Raw genomic sequence first — 20,285 nt, forward strand, 5'->3', positions numbered from 1 at the left:
TTAGTAAAGAATGAAGAAAGTTATGGGAGTTTATTTATTTATTTACTGGTGGTGAAGGATGAGAAAGCGTCACTTGTCTGTCACATAACCTGACTCTGAACTCATTACAACCACAGACAGCAATTTACTCTACAATACCTCCCACTCTATGCCAAATCCCCCTCTCTGCCCAATCTTTCTCTCCATCTCTCTCTCTGCTCAAGCAATCATTCCCTCTCTCTGTCTGTCTCCCTTTCACTTTCTCCCTGTTCAGTCAATCTCACTAGTGCTCCGTAAAGCTGCAGTGCAGAGACACTCAGTAAGATCAAACTCAGTGAGAGTTTTTTGGGGAAGTGAGGATTACATAAAATGTGTCTAAAACAGCAATAACTTAATCCAGCAGTTTTAACTGTCAGTACCCTCATTTAAATGTCCAGCACTCTGAATACTGAACACAAGTGTGTCAACAGTTAAAAACTTAACCAACATTGAAAATATGTTTATTTGATTTAATTTGGCAATTATTATCAGATACGAGTGATCAATTAAATCACCAAATTCAGTGATAGGAAGATCAACCTGTTGGATCAACTTTTATCAAAATGCACAACAATCTCAAGAGATTTTGTTTCAAAATGATTAATATCTATTCTAAAGGCATAGTTCATCTACCATAAAACAATGAAGGTTACAAACACAGACATGTCACAATGGAAATGGAAGAATGAAAATACCAGCGTGTTTCCTCCCAAAATTCTCAAGAGACGTGAAGACAGCCAAATACTACAAAAGACCAGTGATGGTGCAGGACTCAGATGCCGACTTCTAATTGAAAGCAAAAAGTAAAAAGCCAGGTCTGTTTGAAAGTTTGGGGTCTTAAAGCAGGATGTCAGCATGAGGTCTGCCAGGCCACCCCCATTTAGAGAAACACACACATGCAAAGACACGCACACACACACAGAAACACACACATGTGCAGGCACACACAACTGTCTTTCGAAGTTCCCTATGGCCCAATGGTGAATTAGGAATGAGGTCCCTGACAAGTGCATACTCAGTAAGTGCATACTCACGGCCAGCATCTCTGCCTCCAGTAGGGTGCGGTACTGCATGCTGCTGGTGGTGTCCACGTGCAGGAGCTGCCCCTTAATGGTGGGGGAGTAGCCTGGAAACCAGGTGAGAGAGCATGTGTGTGAGAGGGTATGTGTGTGTGTGTGTGTGTGTGCGTGTGCGTGTGCGTGTGTGTGTGTGCGTGTGTGTGTGTGTGTGTGCGTGTGTGCGTGTGCACGTGTGTGTGTGTGTGTGTGTGCGAGGTGGGGGGACTCACCATTCTCCCCCACAGTCATGGGGATGTTGACCTCCAGATAGGACCCTGCTCCAACATTCACATGCACCGCGTTGGTCTCCTGAGAGGGAGACGAGGAACACTTGCATCAAACAGCCCATTCCCATTAAACACTGAGAACTCCAATGAGAGACCCACAGCACCATTAACACCAATACATCCCACAACTCATGGGCCAGTAGCATGTAGTCACAGAGGTGGTATCATGACAGAACAATGTGATGGCCTGGTCAATGGTCGGGTTAGGGATGGGGCGGGGGATACTTTGTTTTTGGTGAAGAGCAGGTCAATGGTGAGGGTTAGGGGCAGGGTTCAGGTGTTAGAGGATAGGGGATAGGGGAAGGGACATACCCTGTTTTTGGTGAAGAGCAGGTCGATGGTGGGGTTTAGGGGTAGGGTTCAGGTGTTAGCGGATAGGGGACAGGGGACAGGGGACAGGGGAAGGGACATACCCTGTTTTTGGTGAAGAGCAGGTCGATGGTGGGGTTTAGGGGTAGGGTTCAGGTGTTAGGGGATAGGGGATGGGGGAAGGGACATACCCTGTTTTTGGTGAAGAGCAGGTCGATGGTGGCATCAGCGATGATGTTCATGCGCAGCTCGAAGGCTAGGATCTGCCGCGGTTTCCCCGGTTGGGCGATCTCCGTCACCTTCATGGACTGGTAATCCGCCGGCAAGAAGAACTTCCACAGGCTGTCCCTGTCGGGGGTCACACAGACACAGGTTATACTAGCTACTTTCTGTCTATAAGTTTAGATGTACATCAGTATGTCTGTGTAGGCTGCCACTGTGGGGAGTTATACCAGGACACAGGTTATACCAGCTACCTTCAGTCTGTATGTATGCCTGTATAGTCAGACCTAAATAACGGCAGTTGAAAATGTTAGCTACGGCGTGCAGTTCTGGCTCCCAGCGATCCATTGGCCTACCTCTGCCGATCAGCCCAGGGCCCATAGTTGAAGTCGGTTCCCTTCCCACAGACAATGTCCAGGCCCCAACAGGGGGGCAGATCCTGGAGCTTAGTGTCCTCACTGCAACCCTCAGTCTCCCCATTCTCCACCTCCTCAGTGACCAGACCTGCACACACACGTACAAACACGTACACATTCCAGATAACAGCCCTTAGAACGTGTGATACTCACTACGGTCAAGGCCAAATATACTGCATACTGAGCACTGTGTGCTGTTACTGTGGCATTACGAGAAGTAGAGCATAAGGATTGTTAGCATGGTAACAGTAGCTTATAGACTACATGGTGCTACCTGTGGAGCCTGAAGCAAGGTGCTTGACTGGGACCAGGAAGGTTGGTGGATCAAGCCCCGTTGTAGCCACGATAAGATCTGCACAGCTGTTGGGCCCTTGAGCAAGGCGCTTAACCCAACATTGCTCCAGGAGGGGATTGGCCCCTGCTTAGTCTAATCAACTGTAAGTCGCTCAGGATAAAATTTGTCCGCTAAATAACTGTACTGTAATGTAATGTACCTGGCTCATCCATGTAGTAGTAGATGTCCACATCGTTGGACTGCATCACGACAAACCCTTCTCCCATCAGCCTGGGAGGCCTGGGGGCACAAACACAAGACGGCATTAGTGAGCACAAGAGAAGCAACCATGACCGTCTCAGATCACCATGGTCACTCCACTGAACCTTAGACCTTGTGGCCTCTAAATCACCACTCATGAATCTAGCCAATAAAATCCGGGCACAGATGAGCGGTGTCCCACAGTGCACTGCGGCAGGGTGAGGCACTCACTCGTCGTTCTGTAGGCCCAGGTATCGGGGACTGGGCACCAGCATAACCCGGACGTTCTCCAGAGACCCCTTTACGATGTGCATGAACTGGTCCAGGTGGCTGGAGGGTGGCTTGGTGGTGTAGGTGAGGAACGCGTCGTCGAAATGCACACACAGCGTCTGTGGCAGGTAGTGGTTCCCAAACGCAAGCCGGCCCTGAGAGGGGGAGAGAGAGAGCGATAATTATGGCATAATGACATACAATTAATAATTGAATACAATATAACCACAAGCAGTGATTAACGTGGTCAAAGCAGCAAGCGGCTGAAATTTGATTGCCTTATGATGGCCATCTTTATTGAGCCATCAACTTGTCCCAGTAGACTTCATGAGGAACTTTGACCCAGATGCTATACACCAAATGCCACATTGAGGCAATTGGTTTAGAATTTATGAGTTTAATTCACATTCACGGGTTCAAGGGCATTCAAGGGTTTATGATGACTGGACATTGGGTTCAGGAGCTCATTTTATCAATACATTACATTACAGGCATTTAGCAAACGCTCTTATCCAGAGCGACGTACAATAAAGTGCAAATCGAACACAGGTAGGCCACGGCCCCAAAGGCCATCTTGTCCTTACAGATTTCCATAGGATCTTTGACTACCATGCAGGTTACAAAGTGTTGCTTTAGGAGTTGTAACCATTTGTTTGCTATAGCGCCACCTATTTACAGATTTACACCAAACATGGAAGGCTTGAGCACAGTGATCTATAGAATTCTCAAGTCTTCCCACGATATGAGGAGTTTGAGCTCATAGCCAAGCAGGCCACACACAAACTAATAATTTACTGGGGCCATCAATTTTAACATAGCAACTTAGTTTATATAACATTTTACGATATTAGTCTGTAACATGTTGTGAGCCAAATTTCATGCAAATTGTTCAGACGTTCTTAAAGGAGATAAAAAAAGCTTTTCCAAAAAATTATAAATGGTGGAAAATATGGCACATCCTTTTAGTCAAACGGGCTGTTATGTTGTTTGTCATTTTTCTTGCTGTGCAAACACATTTAGGGTGGAACAATAATAATAAAAATCAGAATAAACACAGAGGCGTTCCAGCACTTCATGCTCGCCTAAAATCAAAGTCTGTAATGTTGTAAAGTCACGCGCGCACGCGCACACGCACGCACGCACGCGGTGCTGAGAGACTCACAGTGCTGATGTTGACTTTGATGACAGGTATGAGTGATCTCCATGACGATGCTGGGTCTGGGGACTCCGTTGTTATGGTAACACTTCAAAAGAAGACAAAGCCTTTGATGCACTACAGCTTCAGAAGTCCCGCACCATAAAGTAAATCACCACACTCATCGTGGGAGAGACCTGCAAAATACCACTCACCCGTCTAACCCAGGGGGCGGAAACCTGGTCCTGGAGAGCCGCAGGGTGTGCTGGTTTTCACCGTTACTCAGCACTTAATTGATCAATTAAAGCAGTCAATTACACAGTTAACTCACATCACCTGGGTTCTTGGGTCCAAATCAGTTCCTGAATTTAAGGTGAAAACAATAGCCAGCACACCCTGCGGCTCTCCAGGACCAGGAGTGGTCTAAGGGCAAAATCCGTCACAAGCACACACGTCCTACACACACACACACAGGATTTGTATCACCTCTAATCAGACTATTTCTTCTTTCTGAATGTAACCAAGAGAAACACATTTGCTCTCCTCCACACATTAAGCACATCGTTCCTGTGTATTTCATGTTGCACCAGATCAGCAAAAGGGTAACGGGAAGCCTGGGCACCTGTTGAGGGCCTGCTCGGCTTCCTGCCCCTTCTTGTGTGTGGAGAGGGTGGGCTCCAGGCCAAACAGCTCCTGCAGTCGGGCGTACAGGGCGGTGCGGTTATACACGTGGAACTCAAACCCGTTCACCGTCACATACAGCCTGGTCTCCGCCTTCGGGTCTGAAAAAGAGCAGAACAGTCCGTCTGCTGCAAAGCATGTATACACCCCCCTCTCGACCCGCGCATCAGAACGCACGCACGCACGCACGCACGCACGCACACCCCGCTCTACCCAAGCAGCAGGACACACACACACACACACACACACACACACACACACACACACACGCCACATCTCTCACCATGCTGTTTCTGTTTGGGGTTGTACAGTTTCCACCAGCGGAAGATCAGAAAGCCATCCTGGATTCTGCAACACAAACGCACATCATCGACTGCTGTCTGGCACAAAAAACCCAAAAGCACATCTGCCTGTTCCTTGTGAAAAAGCAAACGGTTACAAGGCTTAACAGGTTCTGCCGCTGTTCTGTCAATGCACAGATTAACTGTATATCACCCTTTAGGCGGAAACAAACTGATGAAATTAGGTTTTTTGTTTTTGTTTTATCAAATTCAGCTAAATAATAATTTTTTGTAGCGTAAGAGATGGCAGGAGAGATCTGGAGCCTCATAGAGTCCTCATTGATGTCATACAAGCTCCACACACACACACACACACACACACACACACACACACACACACACACACATCTTTGTTGATGAAGTACACACTCACCTGATAGACATGTCCTCGTTGATGAAGTACACATCCCGGAACATGACTTTGCCAGAGAGCACAGAGAAGGAGAAGGAGCCTGTGGAGGATGCAGACCAGCTTCAACGCTACAGCTTCAAATGAAACAACCCAACCCTACAACTACCCATTTCAGCTTCAAATGAAATAACCCAACCCTACAACTACCCATTTCTGCTTCAACTGAAATAACCCAACGCGACAACTACCCATTTCTGCTTCAACTCAAATAACCCAACCCTACAACTACCCATTTCAGCTTCAACTCAAATAACCCAACCCTACAACTACCCATTTCAGCTTCAACTCAAATAACCCAACCCTACAACTACCCATTTCTGCTTCAACTCAAATAACCCAATGCGACAGCCACCAATTTCAGCTTCAACTCAAATAACCCAACCGTACAACCACCAATTTCTGCTACAACTCAAATAACCCAATGTGACAGCCACCAATTTCAGCATTTCAGCTTCAACTCAAATAACCCAACCCTACAACCACCCATTTCAGCTTCACCTCAAATAACCCACCCCGCTAAAAAGTTACTGTGATTTCCACACAGACACACAGGCTTACCGATATGAATGTAGCCATGTTTGTAGAGACGGTTGATGATGAGCGTGAGGATGAGGCCGATATTGCGGGAGTTGTAGTAGATGAGATATATGATCCACCCACAAGACAGAATGGTGGCTGCAGGACAGAGAGAGAGAGAGAGAGAGAGAGTTAGAGAGAGAGAGGGGAGTGAACACAGTTTAACCATAAAAAGAGGCCTGACACAGTGCAGGCCCTGGAGTAGAGCTCTGCAAACAGCACCAGGCAGGCCAGCGCTGAATGAGTGGAACACAGGAGTAACGCACTAAAGGAGAGTCCTGTGTGCGAACCCAATTCCCCAACACTAACCTACTGCCCCTAGTGGTGGACTCAAGCCAAACCCAAACTTTATGAGGTCATCTGAATTAAAGGTGTGTTAAAACAATGTTACAAGACCACTGTAGAAAATCCCTTCCTATCATTGAAAAAGGCTCACTGACATGTTGACACACCCTCTGTCTGTGTTTATAGTTCTTAAATTTGGGTTTCAAAAAATGCAGTTGACTGACCAACACTGTACCAAAACATTGTATAGCTGTACAATAATTAAAGCTCATTGGTTGAAAATTGGTAATAATTGCCACAGCCAATGGGAGAGTGAGGGGGGGTTCCAACCTCAGCGCCTTCACAGAGAAGGGGAGGGATAAACAGTGTTGTGGTTTGAGGGCGTTTGTTGCTGCAATTCCTCTCTTGACTGTTAGAAGTCTGAAATTACCTATTGAAATGACACCCCCCCCCCTCACCTCACAAACAAGGACTTCCTCAGGGTGCTTTAGCTGTGGACTGATCCGTGTGATGATGTTAGAGTTTTACATTAAACCCCAAATGAGCATGCCTAGATCTGATCAATAAATCATAAAAATAACTTTTCCCATTCTCCTGAGCTAAATAAGTCACGCATAATAACATAGAGCTGCAACGATTAGTCACACCTTCATCAACTATTCACCGATGTCTGCTCAGTGAAGTGTTACAGGACCGACGTAGTCAGATAAAATCAATGAAATGTATTGTTATGCATGACTTATTTAGCTTATGAGAATAGGAAAAGTTATTGAATAGATCTAGGCATATGCTCGGTTTGGGTACAGGGACCCTTTAATTCCTTTCCTGACATTTTCCCAGCTACATAAACTAACTGTGCAAGCACACCTGTGTGGAAGAGGGGGGTGAGGAACAGGATCTTGAGCAGAGACCAGCCCCCCCCCCGGAGTGAGCGAGGGTGTTTATGGAGATAATATCTCTCACACAAAGGGCTCCATCAGACCGCTCCCATTGTTTCTCTGTTGCTCATTCTGGGGCTCCATAAATACTTCATTAATCCTTACATGGAAAGAGGGTCCAAGCCAAACGAAAAATGAAATTCAATATGTATTGGGCGAGCAAAGTTTCATTCGCTTGGTCGGTCAAATTGCACGTGAACATTTGTTCCAGGCTGAACACAACTCATCCGGTCTCACTTGGCAGCCATCTGACTCTGGAGCAGCAGGTGGAAGTAGCTCGATTGCAGCAAGACTTTGCTGACATATTGTCCCCCCTACCAGGAAGACCCAACCTTACAGACACCACATACACACCCAGCCCTCTCCCCCGGGGCACTACAGTTCGGAGCGATTATAGTTCGGTGCAGTCCCATGACATATGCACTTGGTCCATATTTTTCGACAGCCTCTGACAGTAACGCTGAAATGGACCACACTGGACTGATGATGCTTCTCACCCTTGAGAAGCCATGCGAGGTTAGTGTCTATGACAGTAACGCTAAAAGGGGGCTCACCTATGAGAAGCCAGGCGAAGTTGGAGTCGTGCTTCTCCAGGAACTTGTCCAGATCTCCATAGCTAGGGAAGGTGCTGTCGTTGGCGTTGGCCTCCATGGCTACAGGGCACCCTTACAAAATCCAGCACTGCAAGAGAGGAAAACACACCAATCAGGGGACAGCATTAATAATTACATTACATTACAGGCATTCAGCAGATGCTCTTATCCAGAGCCACGTACAACAAGGTGCAGATCAAACACAGGGACAAGTGTGATGAGGACCCTAGAGGACAGTACGTTTCCGAGTCCTAGCGTGGCCATATAATTTCTGAAATCCACAGAAATAATGGACAGAAGCCTGGTCAATCAGAGTACAGTATTAATGATGGACAGGCAGAAGCCTGGTCAATCAGGGGACAGTATTAATGATGGACAGACAGAAGACTGGTCAATCAGAGGACAGTATTAATGATGGACAGGCAGAAGCCTGGTCAATCAGGGGACAGTATTAATGATGGACAGACAGAAGACTGGTCAATCAGAGGACAGTATTAATGATGGACAGGCAGAAGCCTGGTCAATCAGGGGACAGCATTAATGATGGACAGGCAGAAGCCTGGTCAATCAGTGGACAGCATTAATGATGGATAAGCAGAGGCCGGGACATGATCACAGTATATTAAAATAGCATTTTTAAAAAGGCAGCAGTCTGGGGCAGGGTTGCTTATGACATAGTGGGGTTATTAAATTGTCCCCAATCCTGTATTGTCCAATCTCCCCCCCACCCCCGCCCCCTCAGTTAGGCTGGGGATAAACTCTGGAACAGCTGTGGTTTGGCCCCACAGGAGGACCTCTGATTCACAACACAGGCAGCATTTCAGCAGAAGGTGCAGAAGGTGAACGCAGCTACAGAGGTATTTATTCTAAGTGCTGTTCTGTCTGTACATGTCTTTGCAAGCTCCAAGCCACAAGCTACAGCAGGCCTGAGTGAGTAACAAACAATCTACACAGAGCACACACCAGCTAACAATCTACGCACAGCACAAATCAGCAAGAAATCCACACACACACAAGCCAGCAATCCATACACACATATATACACACCACAAACCAGCAAGCGATCCACACATACACACACCACAAATCAGAAAGCATTGTCATAGGAATTTAGTGAAGTGGTATATATATGGTTTTCAGACCTTTATAATCATGGAATAAATGTAGAAACACAAACAGATCTGAGCTGCAAAAACTGAAAGTGAACAGGCTCTCAATATTTTAACAGCAGGTAACCTACAGGCGCTGTGATTAGCAAACAGGCTCAGTATTTTGACAACAGGTAATTCACAGGTACCGTGACTGAAACAGACCATGTTCACACTGAACCCAGCCTTTATTTACAGATGTCAAATTCCTTGCATGTTCTCCTCAAACAGTTTCAATTTTCATTCAGATGTGTCAAGGTCTGCTATACTTTCCTCAGCATGTGACCCACTCTTAACCACTTCTCCCTCCACTCCCAATGTCAGCAGAATGAGGAGTGGGCCAATATTACCCAACTCCACACACTAAAATACACCCAGGTCAGCGCTATATTAGCGCTTGGTAATGAGTCCATATCCCAGTGTCATTGCTGCCAGTGAAAACTGCTCCCAGCACACACATATCTAATTATCAACTCTACAAATGTTGGCCAAGATTATGAAACCCAAAGCACAAGAGCATATTGCACTGTACTTCTGTTACTCAACAGTATTCCTGCAAAAAGCTCCTTTTAAATCTGACCAGCTTTAACCAGCGGCCTCTCTGAGCTGTATGACATTGCTTAATCACCATGTCAGGAAAACAGGTCATTTTATTTATTAATATTGTTGCAATATTACATTAATTGTTTCACTTTTATGTAGATACCATTATGCACAACTCTGCCTCATCTGTAGTGTGATGAAGGAACTGTAATTGCCTTTTAAAGCTGTACAGAGATATTTCTGAGTTGAGACTTCTGATAAAATTCAGACTAAAATCATGTGCTTCTCAAGGTCAAGAAAGCATAAGACAATAGGCAGATTGAACAAGTTTCTGCTTATGAATACCTGGGACTTTCTGCTGGACAACAATCTGCCTTTTAACCATCACATCGAGAGCCTTAGGGTGAGGATAGGTTTCTATTATAGAAACAAATCCGGTCTTTCTTTTTGTGCAAGGAAACAATTTGAGTAATGTTTTGATTGGTAATGTATTATGGTGACATTATATACAAGAGCACATGCATACCATTTCAGTGCAGAAACGTTACACGTGCCTCAGCAAATGAAGTTTCTGCACTAGCAGGGTGACACGGCCAGGCTCTATAGCACTGCTGCAGATGGCCCAGCAGGCTGCTGGCAGCACAGTCTGCAGCAGGACTAAAGGGTGTGAACTCGCAGCTCTGTGATTAGCACATCGCACCCACCCCGGGGTCATTGCACAACTCCACGCATCACGGACATGACTCGGATTGCTGCTAAACCACTTTACTAAAGACGCATTTTTCCTGCTTTAATCCGCCTTTAAAAAGTCCCGATCTGAAGGCATGTTAGCTAGCCAAGTACAATACGCAGCATAACATCCGTTTATACCGAGCTAAACACGCAGCTCACAACTGCATGAACACAAAAAACAACGGGCTATACTTTATTTATAGAGGGGGATCACACTGAGACAAGTCTCATTTTCAGATGAGCCCTGTGTAGACACCAATACAAATACAATAGAAGCTGGGCATGAAAGATAAAAGCAATAAAAGGCCTTCTCCCTGTAGCAAATGAACACCTAAAATTTCTGCTTCACATCAGAGGGAGGCTATTATACCAGCTTGAAAATTGAGCTGGTCTAGCTGGGTATGAGCTGGGCAACCAGCATGGCCAAACTGGTCATAAGCTGGTCTAGCTGGGTATGAGCTGGTCAACCAGCATGGCCAAGCTGGTCATGAAGCTGGTCTCGAAGCTGGTCTCACAGTGTAAGAGCTAGTGAACCAGCGGTAGCCTGTCTGAGCTGGTAGCTGGTCAGCAGGGTTCAAATCCAACTCAATCCAACTGCCCAATCGAACTGAAAGCATCCTGGCCAGCTCAACTTCAAGCATTTGGGATTTCCCCAGGAATATCAGCATTGCCATACTCAGTCTTCATAAAAGTAACCAACATGTTTCCTACGGTTATGATAATTTAATACAATCATCATAAATACGACCACTCAGTCACTCACAGCAATCAACGAATCAATGAAAATGCCTAGCCAACTGACCTAGAATGGTCGCTATCATTAGAGCATTTTGTGTGGTTTACGTTTGTGCATTCGTGGCTGTAGTGTCAGTAAGAAGTACATCAGGGTTAGTTAGTTAGTTCGCCAGTAATTTACCTTAGCTATCCATCTAAGGTTAGCCGTTTTTCTTTCATGCAAGTTAAACAGTAGTGGCTAATCACAGACAGTGCTGACAAGCCACATTAGCAAGCTAGCTAACGTTAGCTAAAATGGCCATTGCTTCTTGCCTGCTGTAGCTAGCGGACTTGTTTGCTAGTGTGGACAATCACATCGCTTTCATCTACTCTGCCCACGAGCTGTACATCTATTTTCATTTAATTCACTTCATTGCCCTAATACTAGCTATAGCTAGACATGTTCGTTAGAGCTACTATCCTAACCCATTTGAACGACCAACCGAGAGTCTATAACTATAACGTTAGCATCGGGAGTAATGAACTCAGCCAGCTAGGTTAGGCTGGAGATGCGCAGGATACCAGCATGCAAAAGCGGTAAAAACACCGAAATGTTTACGACCAAGTTACACTTCCAGCTGGTCTTACTTAGTTTGCTGTAAATGTGACAATAACTCAATGACAGACAAAGGGCCCATCAGTTATGTTTACATTTAGCTTTAGCCAGCTAACTGCGGTAGAACAACACGACTGTGACAGGTGGCTAGTTAGCTAGCGAAGTACAATGCGCAGCATAACATCCGTTTATACTGAGCTAAACAACTGCATGGACACAAAAACAACTGGCAAACATCGTTCCTATATATGTTCATTTTGTAGCGAGCTATAACTACACAGCTAATGTTAGCCTTACGCTAGTCGGCTGTTCATAATCTGCACTGCATTCAGAGCTTTTGAGGTGGCTAACATTAGCCAGCTAGCCGGGCTGTCAGCGCAGGCCGCACCCCAAGCCGAAAGCACCGAATTGAGTTTAAAATATAACCCACCGAGTGACACAAGGAGTGGTTTTATGTCTCATTTTCACGGTCGGTGTTGCTGTGTACGCAGTCCTCCTACCGCCACAGCAAATGACATATGTAAAAGCAACTCCGTGACTGTCAGTATTTACATCTTTATTTTAGTCTTCCTGTCGCACCTACTCTGCCTCTCAGCCAATCACTAGTCTTTCTTTCGCACTTAGTCTGTCTCTCAACCAATTACTTGCCTTTTTTATTGCATTTACTGGCTTAAACCAATCACTAAATTTCCTGTCGCACCCTGTCTGTCCCTCAGCCAATTGGAAGCGTTCAATGTGCTCAAACCCGATGGAGGGAAACTAATACAACAATTGGGAAAACATTGGCCCTCCTTTCAAATTTTAGTTCACTAATTCTGTTGTCACGGAACACATTAATACAATAGCCTGGATTGCTACCTGCAAGTTTCACATTTAATTGAAGGGAAAACCGGCACTAAAGTTGGCTAGCTTGTTCTGATCAATTCGAATACGTTGCTATGCTGTAACAATCACCGCAAATTTCATGTTAAACATAAGGATATCAGCACTGAAGTTGGTTGTCTGACCTGACCAATAGGCAACGAACATGTTGCTACATTGCACCAGTCGGTTGCCATAAATGGTTGCCATTCATATAGCGTCTTTGTCCAAAGCGCTGTACAATTGATGCTTCTAATTTATCCATTCATTCACACACACTCACACACCAACGGCGATTGGCTGCCAAGCAAGGTACCAACCATCAACCAGCCATAAGCTCCTTAAACGAATCAATGCAGACAATAATAAAAACAATGCTAAGCAATGTCTTCTAATGATTGAAAACAGTGAGAATATTGAACCTAGTTGATATAAAAATGAATGAATAAATACAGTACCCCTTATCACAGTCTCACAGAACACATAAAAAAGGGGAATAATATACCCTGTTCAAACCACATACAAAATGCAATCTTAAATGTTTGTGATTTAGATTTTCTGAAAACTGAACACTGAAAACATAACAGTGCATCTGGTTGACAAACACCACTGTATGTAAAAAAATGCATCAAACACCCACAAGTGGCCGATTGAGGGACGTGGGTGCGGTGCCAGAACAGTGTGTCCTCATTGTGATGCCCTGCTCAGTTTAATCAGCGTGTATGACTATTGTTCATGACTACCACATGGCAGATGACCACATGGCCAACGCCAACACAAACACAAGAGGGTAAACCTTGATGCCAATTCACAATACAATCTCAAACTGATTAATAAAGTAAGCATATCTGCTGTTGTTCTGTAAAAAAAATATATACAGCTTTCACAGAAACACAGGGCCTCATTTATCAAACGTGAGCCAAACTAAAGTGACCCTAAATCCTTTGGCAATGCATTTGCACAAATAATGTGGGATTTATCAAAGTTATATTATTATTATATTATTCCAGGAATTGATATTTTATTTTGATTTGGTAAATGGTTGGCATTTATATAGCGCCTTTATCCAAAGCGCTGTACAATTGATGCTTCTCATTCACCCATTCATACACACACTCACACACCAACGGCGATTGGCTGCCATGCAAGGCGCCGACCAGCTTGTCAGGAGCATTTGGGGGTTGCTCAGGTGTCTTGCTCAGGGACACTTCGACGCAGCCCGGGCAGGGGATCAAACCAGCAACCCTCCGACTGCCAGACGACTGCTCTTACTGCCTGAGCCATGTCGCCGAATAAAATTATTTTAATATGGCAATTGAATATTATAATTATTCATATCATATAAAAACGCAACATTCAACATTAAAATCAGTGATGTTTCATTCCGGTAATCCTGATTAACTAATGTTTAAGTGGAGTTGAATATAAATTCTATTAAACACGTCAAGAAAGTTTGCTTTAAATAGGGCGTAGCCTACAAGTCAAACAACAAACAATAACAGTGAGTTAAAGTTTACACCTGCAAACATCATGGCGGCATGGCATGCACTTCAGTTGTTTATGAGTTTTGTTTTTTGCCTCGCATTTAACCCTTGTGTAGTCTTAACATTCTGTATACTCCCCTTGTCCTGAGGGTCAAAAATGATAAACCCCTTTTAAACCCCAAATCTATTTCTCATGAAGAAACAACCTGTCACTTTGTCAGAAAATTTGAAGTTGTAAAAATATCATTTTTTCTCTGCTGCTAAACAATGCATTTTTGACCCTTCGGACAACACAAGGGTAAATGCCAGTGGAGGTTGACTCTTTTTCCCCAGTCGCAAGGACAGGGAGGCTATTGCTTTCACCCTCCCGTGGGATTCCAGATAGCGACATCTCTCCTATAATTTGCCAATGCGTTCCTCCAGCCCTGTACTTTCCTTCCCTCAGTGAAGCCTGGAAGGCAGCAGCTTGTAGAACTAAGTGAACTAATTGCAATGAGCTTGGCAAACTAGCTAGCTCAGTAACATAGATACAGATACATTTCATTAAAATGCATTAAAGAAAAGCTGCTTGCGTATTAATAATATGTACACATAATCTAAGCTAAAACTGCTGCCTTCCAGGGTTCACTGTGAGAGGGAAAGTGACACTTTTTGCCTCCCATTTAATGTCAAACCATTTTCGTTTTACCTGTAGTATAGTGCATGTTCATAAAGAGTTTACAACAGCTCGGCTATATTGCCAGGCTTTAGTCTTCCCCAGCTCTGACTATTCACTGTTTACACTGCTTATGGAATAAAATATATTTTTGGCTTGTACTTCAATCGCAATCTTTGTTCACCTGTGAAACTGCTCATCAGAAAAATATTTTTTTTCATCAGAAACAACATTGTCGTGTCGTGTCGTTGACATGTGTCTGCTGAAACACACCCCTGGTAGAAATATGTTTTTGAAAAAATGTGTATTTTTATAATTTATTTTGTGGGTAATGCATGCTTCAGTTTGAATATCAAAGACATATTTATATGCTTGACGGACACCTATAACCAATATTATACATGTGTACATATCTCACATTTTACAGTGCTATCTATGTATAGCTGGATATTTACTGAGGCAGAACCAGTTGAGGCTCAGTCCCATTATAGCTGCAGCTAATCCCAGTGATGGGGGGCTGGGCCTGACTGCTCAATGTGCACTGGCACATCGGTGGAGCTTTCACACACATATTAGGAAATGTGTGCGTGTGTGTGTGTGTGTGTGTGTGTGTGAGTGTATATGCGTGTGCGTCAGTTCATGTATGCATGTGCATGTGCATATTTCTGTGTGTATGCGCGTGTGTGAGTGTGTGCATTGTGTGTATGCAGTGAGTGAGTTAGTTCCTTTGTGATTTTATGATGTAGGCGACTGTTCCTCTGGGAAACAGCTGAGTGCTCACAGTCAGTCTCCTGCGGTGACCTTTGCCCTCAGCTTCCAATATTGGTGCAATTAAGATATGTTTCCTGGGTGATTCCTAATTGACTGGCTTGTCCAACTAAATAGTGTCTACAGGTTTTCTTTTCCAAAAGTACACTTACTTTAAGAATTCCATCATTAAACTGCAAGTCCAGAAGTCCTTTGGCTCACAAGCAGAGGCAGAGCCTACTTTATTAATAACTTATCTCACGTGAGCACCGTTAGGTCAGTTATTGTGATGTATCTGCTGTTACTCAGGCTTTAACCACTGACATCATATCAGGACTTCAGGAAGGGTCATTCTGAAGTCAGACATTGTGGTTGATCGGGATGCAATCTGGTCTAATATAATTCTTGTTCCAGGAAGTGAAATGAGCAGATCATTCAGTGTAATTCTGTTAATTACATTGGACACAACTGACCCCTCATTAACAGTTCATCAGAAGATGGTAAATAGTGCGGCTTGTGCACACACACTCTGGGTGCCCTTTCTCCATATGGAAATGTGCAAATGTTTTGAAAAAATGTGTTGATGGGTGGTGTTATTGGTTTTCCTTTGGTTGTGTTTTCTTTATTTTTAAATTGATGTTCTTTTGAATATTTTATAAGCTCCTGTCTGCTGGAAAAATAAGCAATTGGTCACAAGAAAATCCATCAATAGACAACAATATGAGCAGAGCTTTAATAAATGAAAAACCCTGTGAATTTTATGCAGATCAGGTGACTTCTGTGCATTCAATGTACTGTAATGTAGAAAATGTAAATGTAAAAATGTTTATTTTTATAATTTATTGTGTGGTTAATGCATGCCTCAGTTTGAATATCAAAGACATATTTATGTACTGGGCGGCACGGATGGTGCAGTGGGTAGCACTGCCGCCTCACAGCAAGGAGGTCCTGGGTTCGAATCCCCGTCGGCCGGGGCCTCTCTGTGCGGAGTTTGCATGTTCTCCCCGTGTCTGCGTGGGTTTCCTCCGGGTACTCCGGTTTCCTCCCACAGTCCAAAGACATGCATGTCAGGCTGATTGGAGAGTCTAAATTGCCCGTAGGTATGAGTGTGTGAGTGAATGGTGTGTGTGCCCTGCGATGGACTGGCGACCTGTCCAGGGTGTATTCCTGCCTTTCGCCCAATGTATGCTGGGATAGGCTCCAGCCCCCCTGCGACCCTGATCAGGATAAGCGGGTTCAGATAATGGATGGATGGATGGATATTTATGTACTTGATATGCCACCTATAACCAATATTATACATCCCAGGTATACGAATGGTTATGAAATAACACTAAGGATAATAAAGTTTTCTTATTCCCGTAATAATACACATCTCTTTGATGAAATATTACTGTGCACAGCCAGTGAAATGAGGGAGCTGGACCTGAGCTGAAATAGGAGAGGACAGGGACATTAATCATGATGTAGAATACAGCCATCTCAACAGGAGGCACATAATCTGCCATTGACAAAACTCCTTCAGAACAGCCTTCCTGTGCTTTCCGAATGTCCTCGTGGAAGGGTGTTCTTTAAATAACCTGAGAATGTTACATGGCAGTCAGGCTGCTTTCAGCTGTCTGTGTTTCGGTGCCAACCGGCAAGAAAAAACACACATATACAGGTACAGAGGAACAGAAACCCCATGATCAGGTAGAGAGCAACATAAATCTGATGTTCAGGTAGAGAGGAACCGAAACCTGGTGTTCAGGTAGAAAGGAACCAAAGCCTGGTGTTCAGGTAGACAGAAACAGAAACCCAATGTGGAGGCAGAGAGAAACCGAAACCTGGCATTCAGGTAGAGAGAAACAGAAACCCAATGTGGAGATAGGGAGGAACAGAAACCTGATGTTCAGTTACAGAGGAACCAAAACCCTGGCTGGGCTTCGGTTTCTGTGGGCTTTGCAGTATCAGAGTGCACCCTGGGTGAGTGTGCTGTTTGCTGTGGGGGCAGTGATGGCAGATAAATACACCACAGTTGTGTGCTGTGAAAGTCCAGGAAGCCATTATCAAGCTGAGAAATATGAAAAAGTTGTCAAAGACATGGGCCAAACAACAGGCTCATTTCACACTCTGCACCTCCCCTTTCATTACCCAACACACACTGCAGCAAAAGCCTTTGTCGTCACGCTCACCTCACTTTCCCATTAATGCTGATGACATTGCCCGGACCAAGGGGCTGTTAGGTATACAAACACCGCCGTGAATTATTCCATCTCCCAGACATTTGCGAATAAAGAGCACAGTGTTAAACAGTATACATACTAATGAAAATATAAAGTGTTCCACGAATTATATGGTATACCTCTACAGAATGAATACAGCCTAACCTGGACTGAGTGAAAACCAGACTTCGTACTCATTGCAAATTCACCCCACTGAAGATAGATTATCCTTACAGAGTTCAAACCTGCCATTAGTAATTGTTTTCCAATTTGACCTCAGCTGGGTGGGTTCACATTTCATGACTGATTCCAGGATAATTTGCGAAGTAAGGATATATGGCTGTAATCACTCTAAAATTGGAATGCTTCTTGGGAACCAAGAGAATCTTGACCTTTCTCACTGCTTCGTTCTGTTCAGCTCTGATTGAAAAGGGCAGTGACAGCGCTTAGCTCATTAATGCATGTGGTCTGAACAGAGTTTCTACTGATGTACAGAAATAATGTTTTTACATATTATTTTTACGTTGTATTATATTATATTATAAGAAATATTTTTAATCAAATATATTGCAGAGGATGGAGAGATCCACACAACTCTTATAGCTTATTATTGAATTAATTACTGAAAATTACAGTTTGACATTACCAAAGTAATAATTTTTCATTAAGAATATGTAGCGTACACAGGTGGCCCCCAAAACCCAAGTTTGAGGACCCTTGCCCTTGGATATAGAGCAGGCTGCAGTCAGAAGTGCATGTAAATCCTGACAGCTCTATACTCCCCATAAACATATAATAAAAAGTAATTGATCTCTTCTTTATGTGATACTGCACCTGGCTTGAACACCAAAACATCAACATTGATTGTAAAATATGAGCAATAAATATGCAGTAACTTTGGTTACTGAGATGAGAAATAAAATAGCAGTGATTGAATCCTACCATACCCGGAGTAACTCAACAGCCATTTTGTGTATCGTCCCAAGGAGCTACCAGCCACAGTAAGCACTGGCACCATGGGGCCAAGCAGATGGTGTCTTACCCAAATGTGCCACCCAGAAGCTTGGTCCTTTTCTTTGATAATGAACTGATCTCTCGTCTTTAACCCATATCACAGTCTATTCCCTCATCCTCCTCGCCTGTAAGTTATTACTGTAGGGGGGACTCTGTCTATCCCAATAAAGTCTTGCGCCCTGTTTTAGCATTCCCTTCTCCTACACTCCCTCTCCACTGGCGGTGGGGGGGGGAGGGGATGAGTGGAGGAGAGGAGGATGTATTCTTTAGAGTAATGGGACACACCCCTTTCCTTAGCTGAGAGAGAGTGTAGGAGAGGGGAATGCTAAAACAGGGCGCAACGCTTTAGCTGACATTGGTACCCAATACTGCACAGACACTGCCAGCCTCATTATATCCACAGGGACGTGCTGGTCAAGGCAAGCGCCTCAATAAAACCCAATTCCCCTTGTACATGTCCTGCTCCGAAGGTCACAGCCTCCCCCAGGTCTGGGGTGACTTGCCTTATCACAAACTGAGAGGACAAAGCCAGCACAAGTCTATGCTCCAAAACAATTTCTTTACAGTATGTGTTTATGTGTCATTCAGCCATTTTGTGACCAAGCATTTGAACTTTACATGAATGATTAGGAGTTTTTATGCAGTTATGTTTGCTTTCATGTGGCTTTTCACACAATATCAGTTTGCTCACCAAGTCTACAAACTGAGCTAATGACAGATTATTAGACACTGTCAGCCATGCATTAAATTAACACTTTATTTGAACTGGATATGCATAATGTAAACATGATACCTGACATAAACAAACATAACCATTCATAAATGTCTGTTCCATTGGTGTCAACTGTCATAAAGGGTCATGATGTCACTTTCAATGTAAAACTGACATCACCTGTGTCACTTGTATTTAACCAGGAAAATACCTTGAGATTAATAATCTATTTTATGAGAGAGACCAGGCCAAGACAACACACCACTACCAAATTGCAATAATTATGCCTATGTTACTCAATCACCTACTGTATATATTTACAAATGCATAATTAAGTGATTCAATTATGCCTACAGCTACACCCGTCCACCCAAACGAATGCTGGACACAAACCAGCAACTCCATGCATGTGAGGATCACTAAATCACTTCAAAACACACCATGACCCGCCACGTGCTTCTACAAAAGCCCCTTTCTTGTCAGCTGAGGTCATTGTGGACCCTCTCCGAGAGGAACGATATGTTCTTTCATGTCACATCTCATCTTCAGGGTTGTCAGGTATGATATGGCATAGCACCAGTCCACTAAGCAATGTATTTTGTAACCGCGACGCACGGTAGGCTAATTCGCTCTTGCGCTCTCGTATCGCTTCCAGATAACGTCTCCCTTTGCTAGTTGAATCACTTGCATCGTGATGAAGATGATGGTCAATTCCAACACAATGATGGGCAGGACTGGAAATCTTCTGCAGTTTACTCCGGGAAACTACTGAGTACCAA

The 20,285-nt window shown here is 44.1% G+C and overlaps 1 protein-coding gene across 13 annotated transcripts in view; it reads right to left on the minus strand.

Annotated features, from left to right (window-relative positions):
- kiaa1109 (KIAA1109 ortholog) overlaps positions 1 to 12,411 on the minus strand; it is a 73,553-nt gene extending 61,142 nt beyond the window's left edge. For all 13 annotated transcript variants that reach the window (XM_061245759.1, XM_061245771.1, XM_061245765.1 and 10 more), the window contains exons 1-13: positions 12,260 to 12,411; positions 8,038 to 8,164; positions 6,243 to 6,359; positions 5,646 to 5,724; positions 5,215 to 5,279; positions 4,873 to 5,032; positions 4,278 to 4,359; positions 3,077 to 3,270; positions 2,805 to 2,884; positions 2,251 to 2,398; positions 1,864 to 2,020; positions 1,307 to 1,385; positions 1,053 to 1,144 (exon numbers count right to left, since the gene is read on the minus strand). In XM_061245759.1, coding sequence (XP_061101743.1) covers positions 1,053 to 1,144; positions 1,307 to 1,385; positions 1,864 to 2,020; positions 2,251 to 2,398; positions 2,805 to 2,884; positions 3,077 to 3,270; positions 4,278 to 4,359; positions 4,873 to 5,032; positions 5,215 to 5,279; positions 5,646 to 5,724; positions 6,243 to 6,359; positions 8,038 to 8,134 — 1,350 coding nt within the window. In that variant the 5' untranslated portion in view covers positions 8,135 to 8,164; positions 12,260 to 12,411. The remainder of the gene's footprint in view (positions 1 to 1,052; positions 1,145 to 1,306; positions 1,386 to 1,863; positions 2,021 to 2,250; positions 2,399 to 2,804; positions 2,885 to 3,076; positions 3,271 to 4,277; positions 4,360 to 4,872; positions 5,033 to 5,214; positions 5,280 to 5,645; positions 5,725 to 6,242; positions 6,360 to 8,037; positions 8,165 to 12,259) is intronic.
- Between the last annotated feature and the right edge of the window lie 7,874 nt (positions 12,412 to 20,285).

The sequence above is a fragment of the Conger conger genome, chromosome 6 (assembly GCF_963514075.1).
Source record: "Conger conger chromosome 6, fConCon1.1, whole genome shotgun sequence".
NCBI lineage: Eukaryota > Metazoa > Chordata > Actinopteri > Anguilliformes > Congridae > Conger > Conger conger.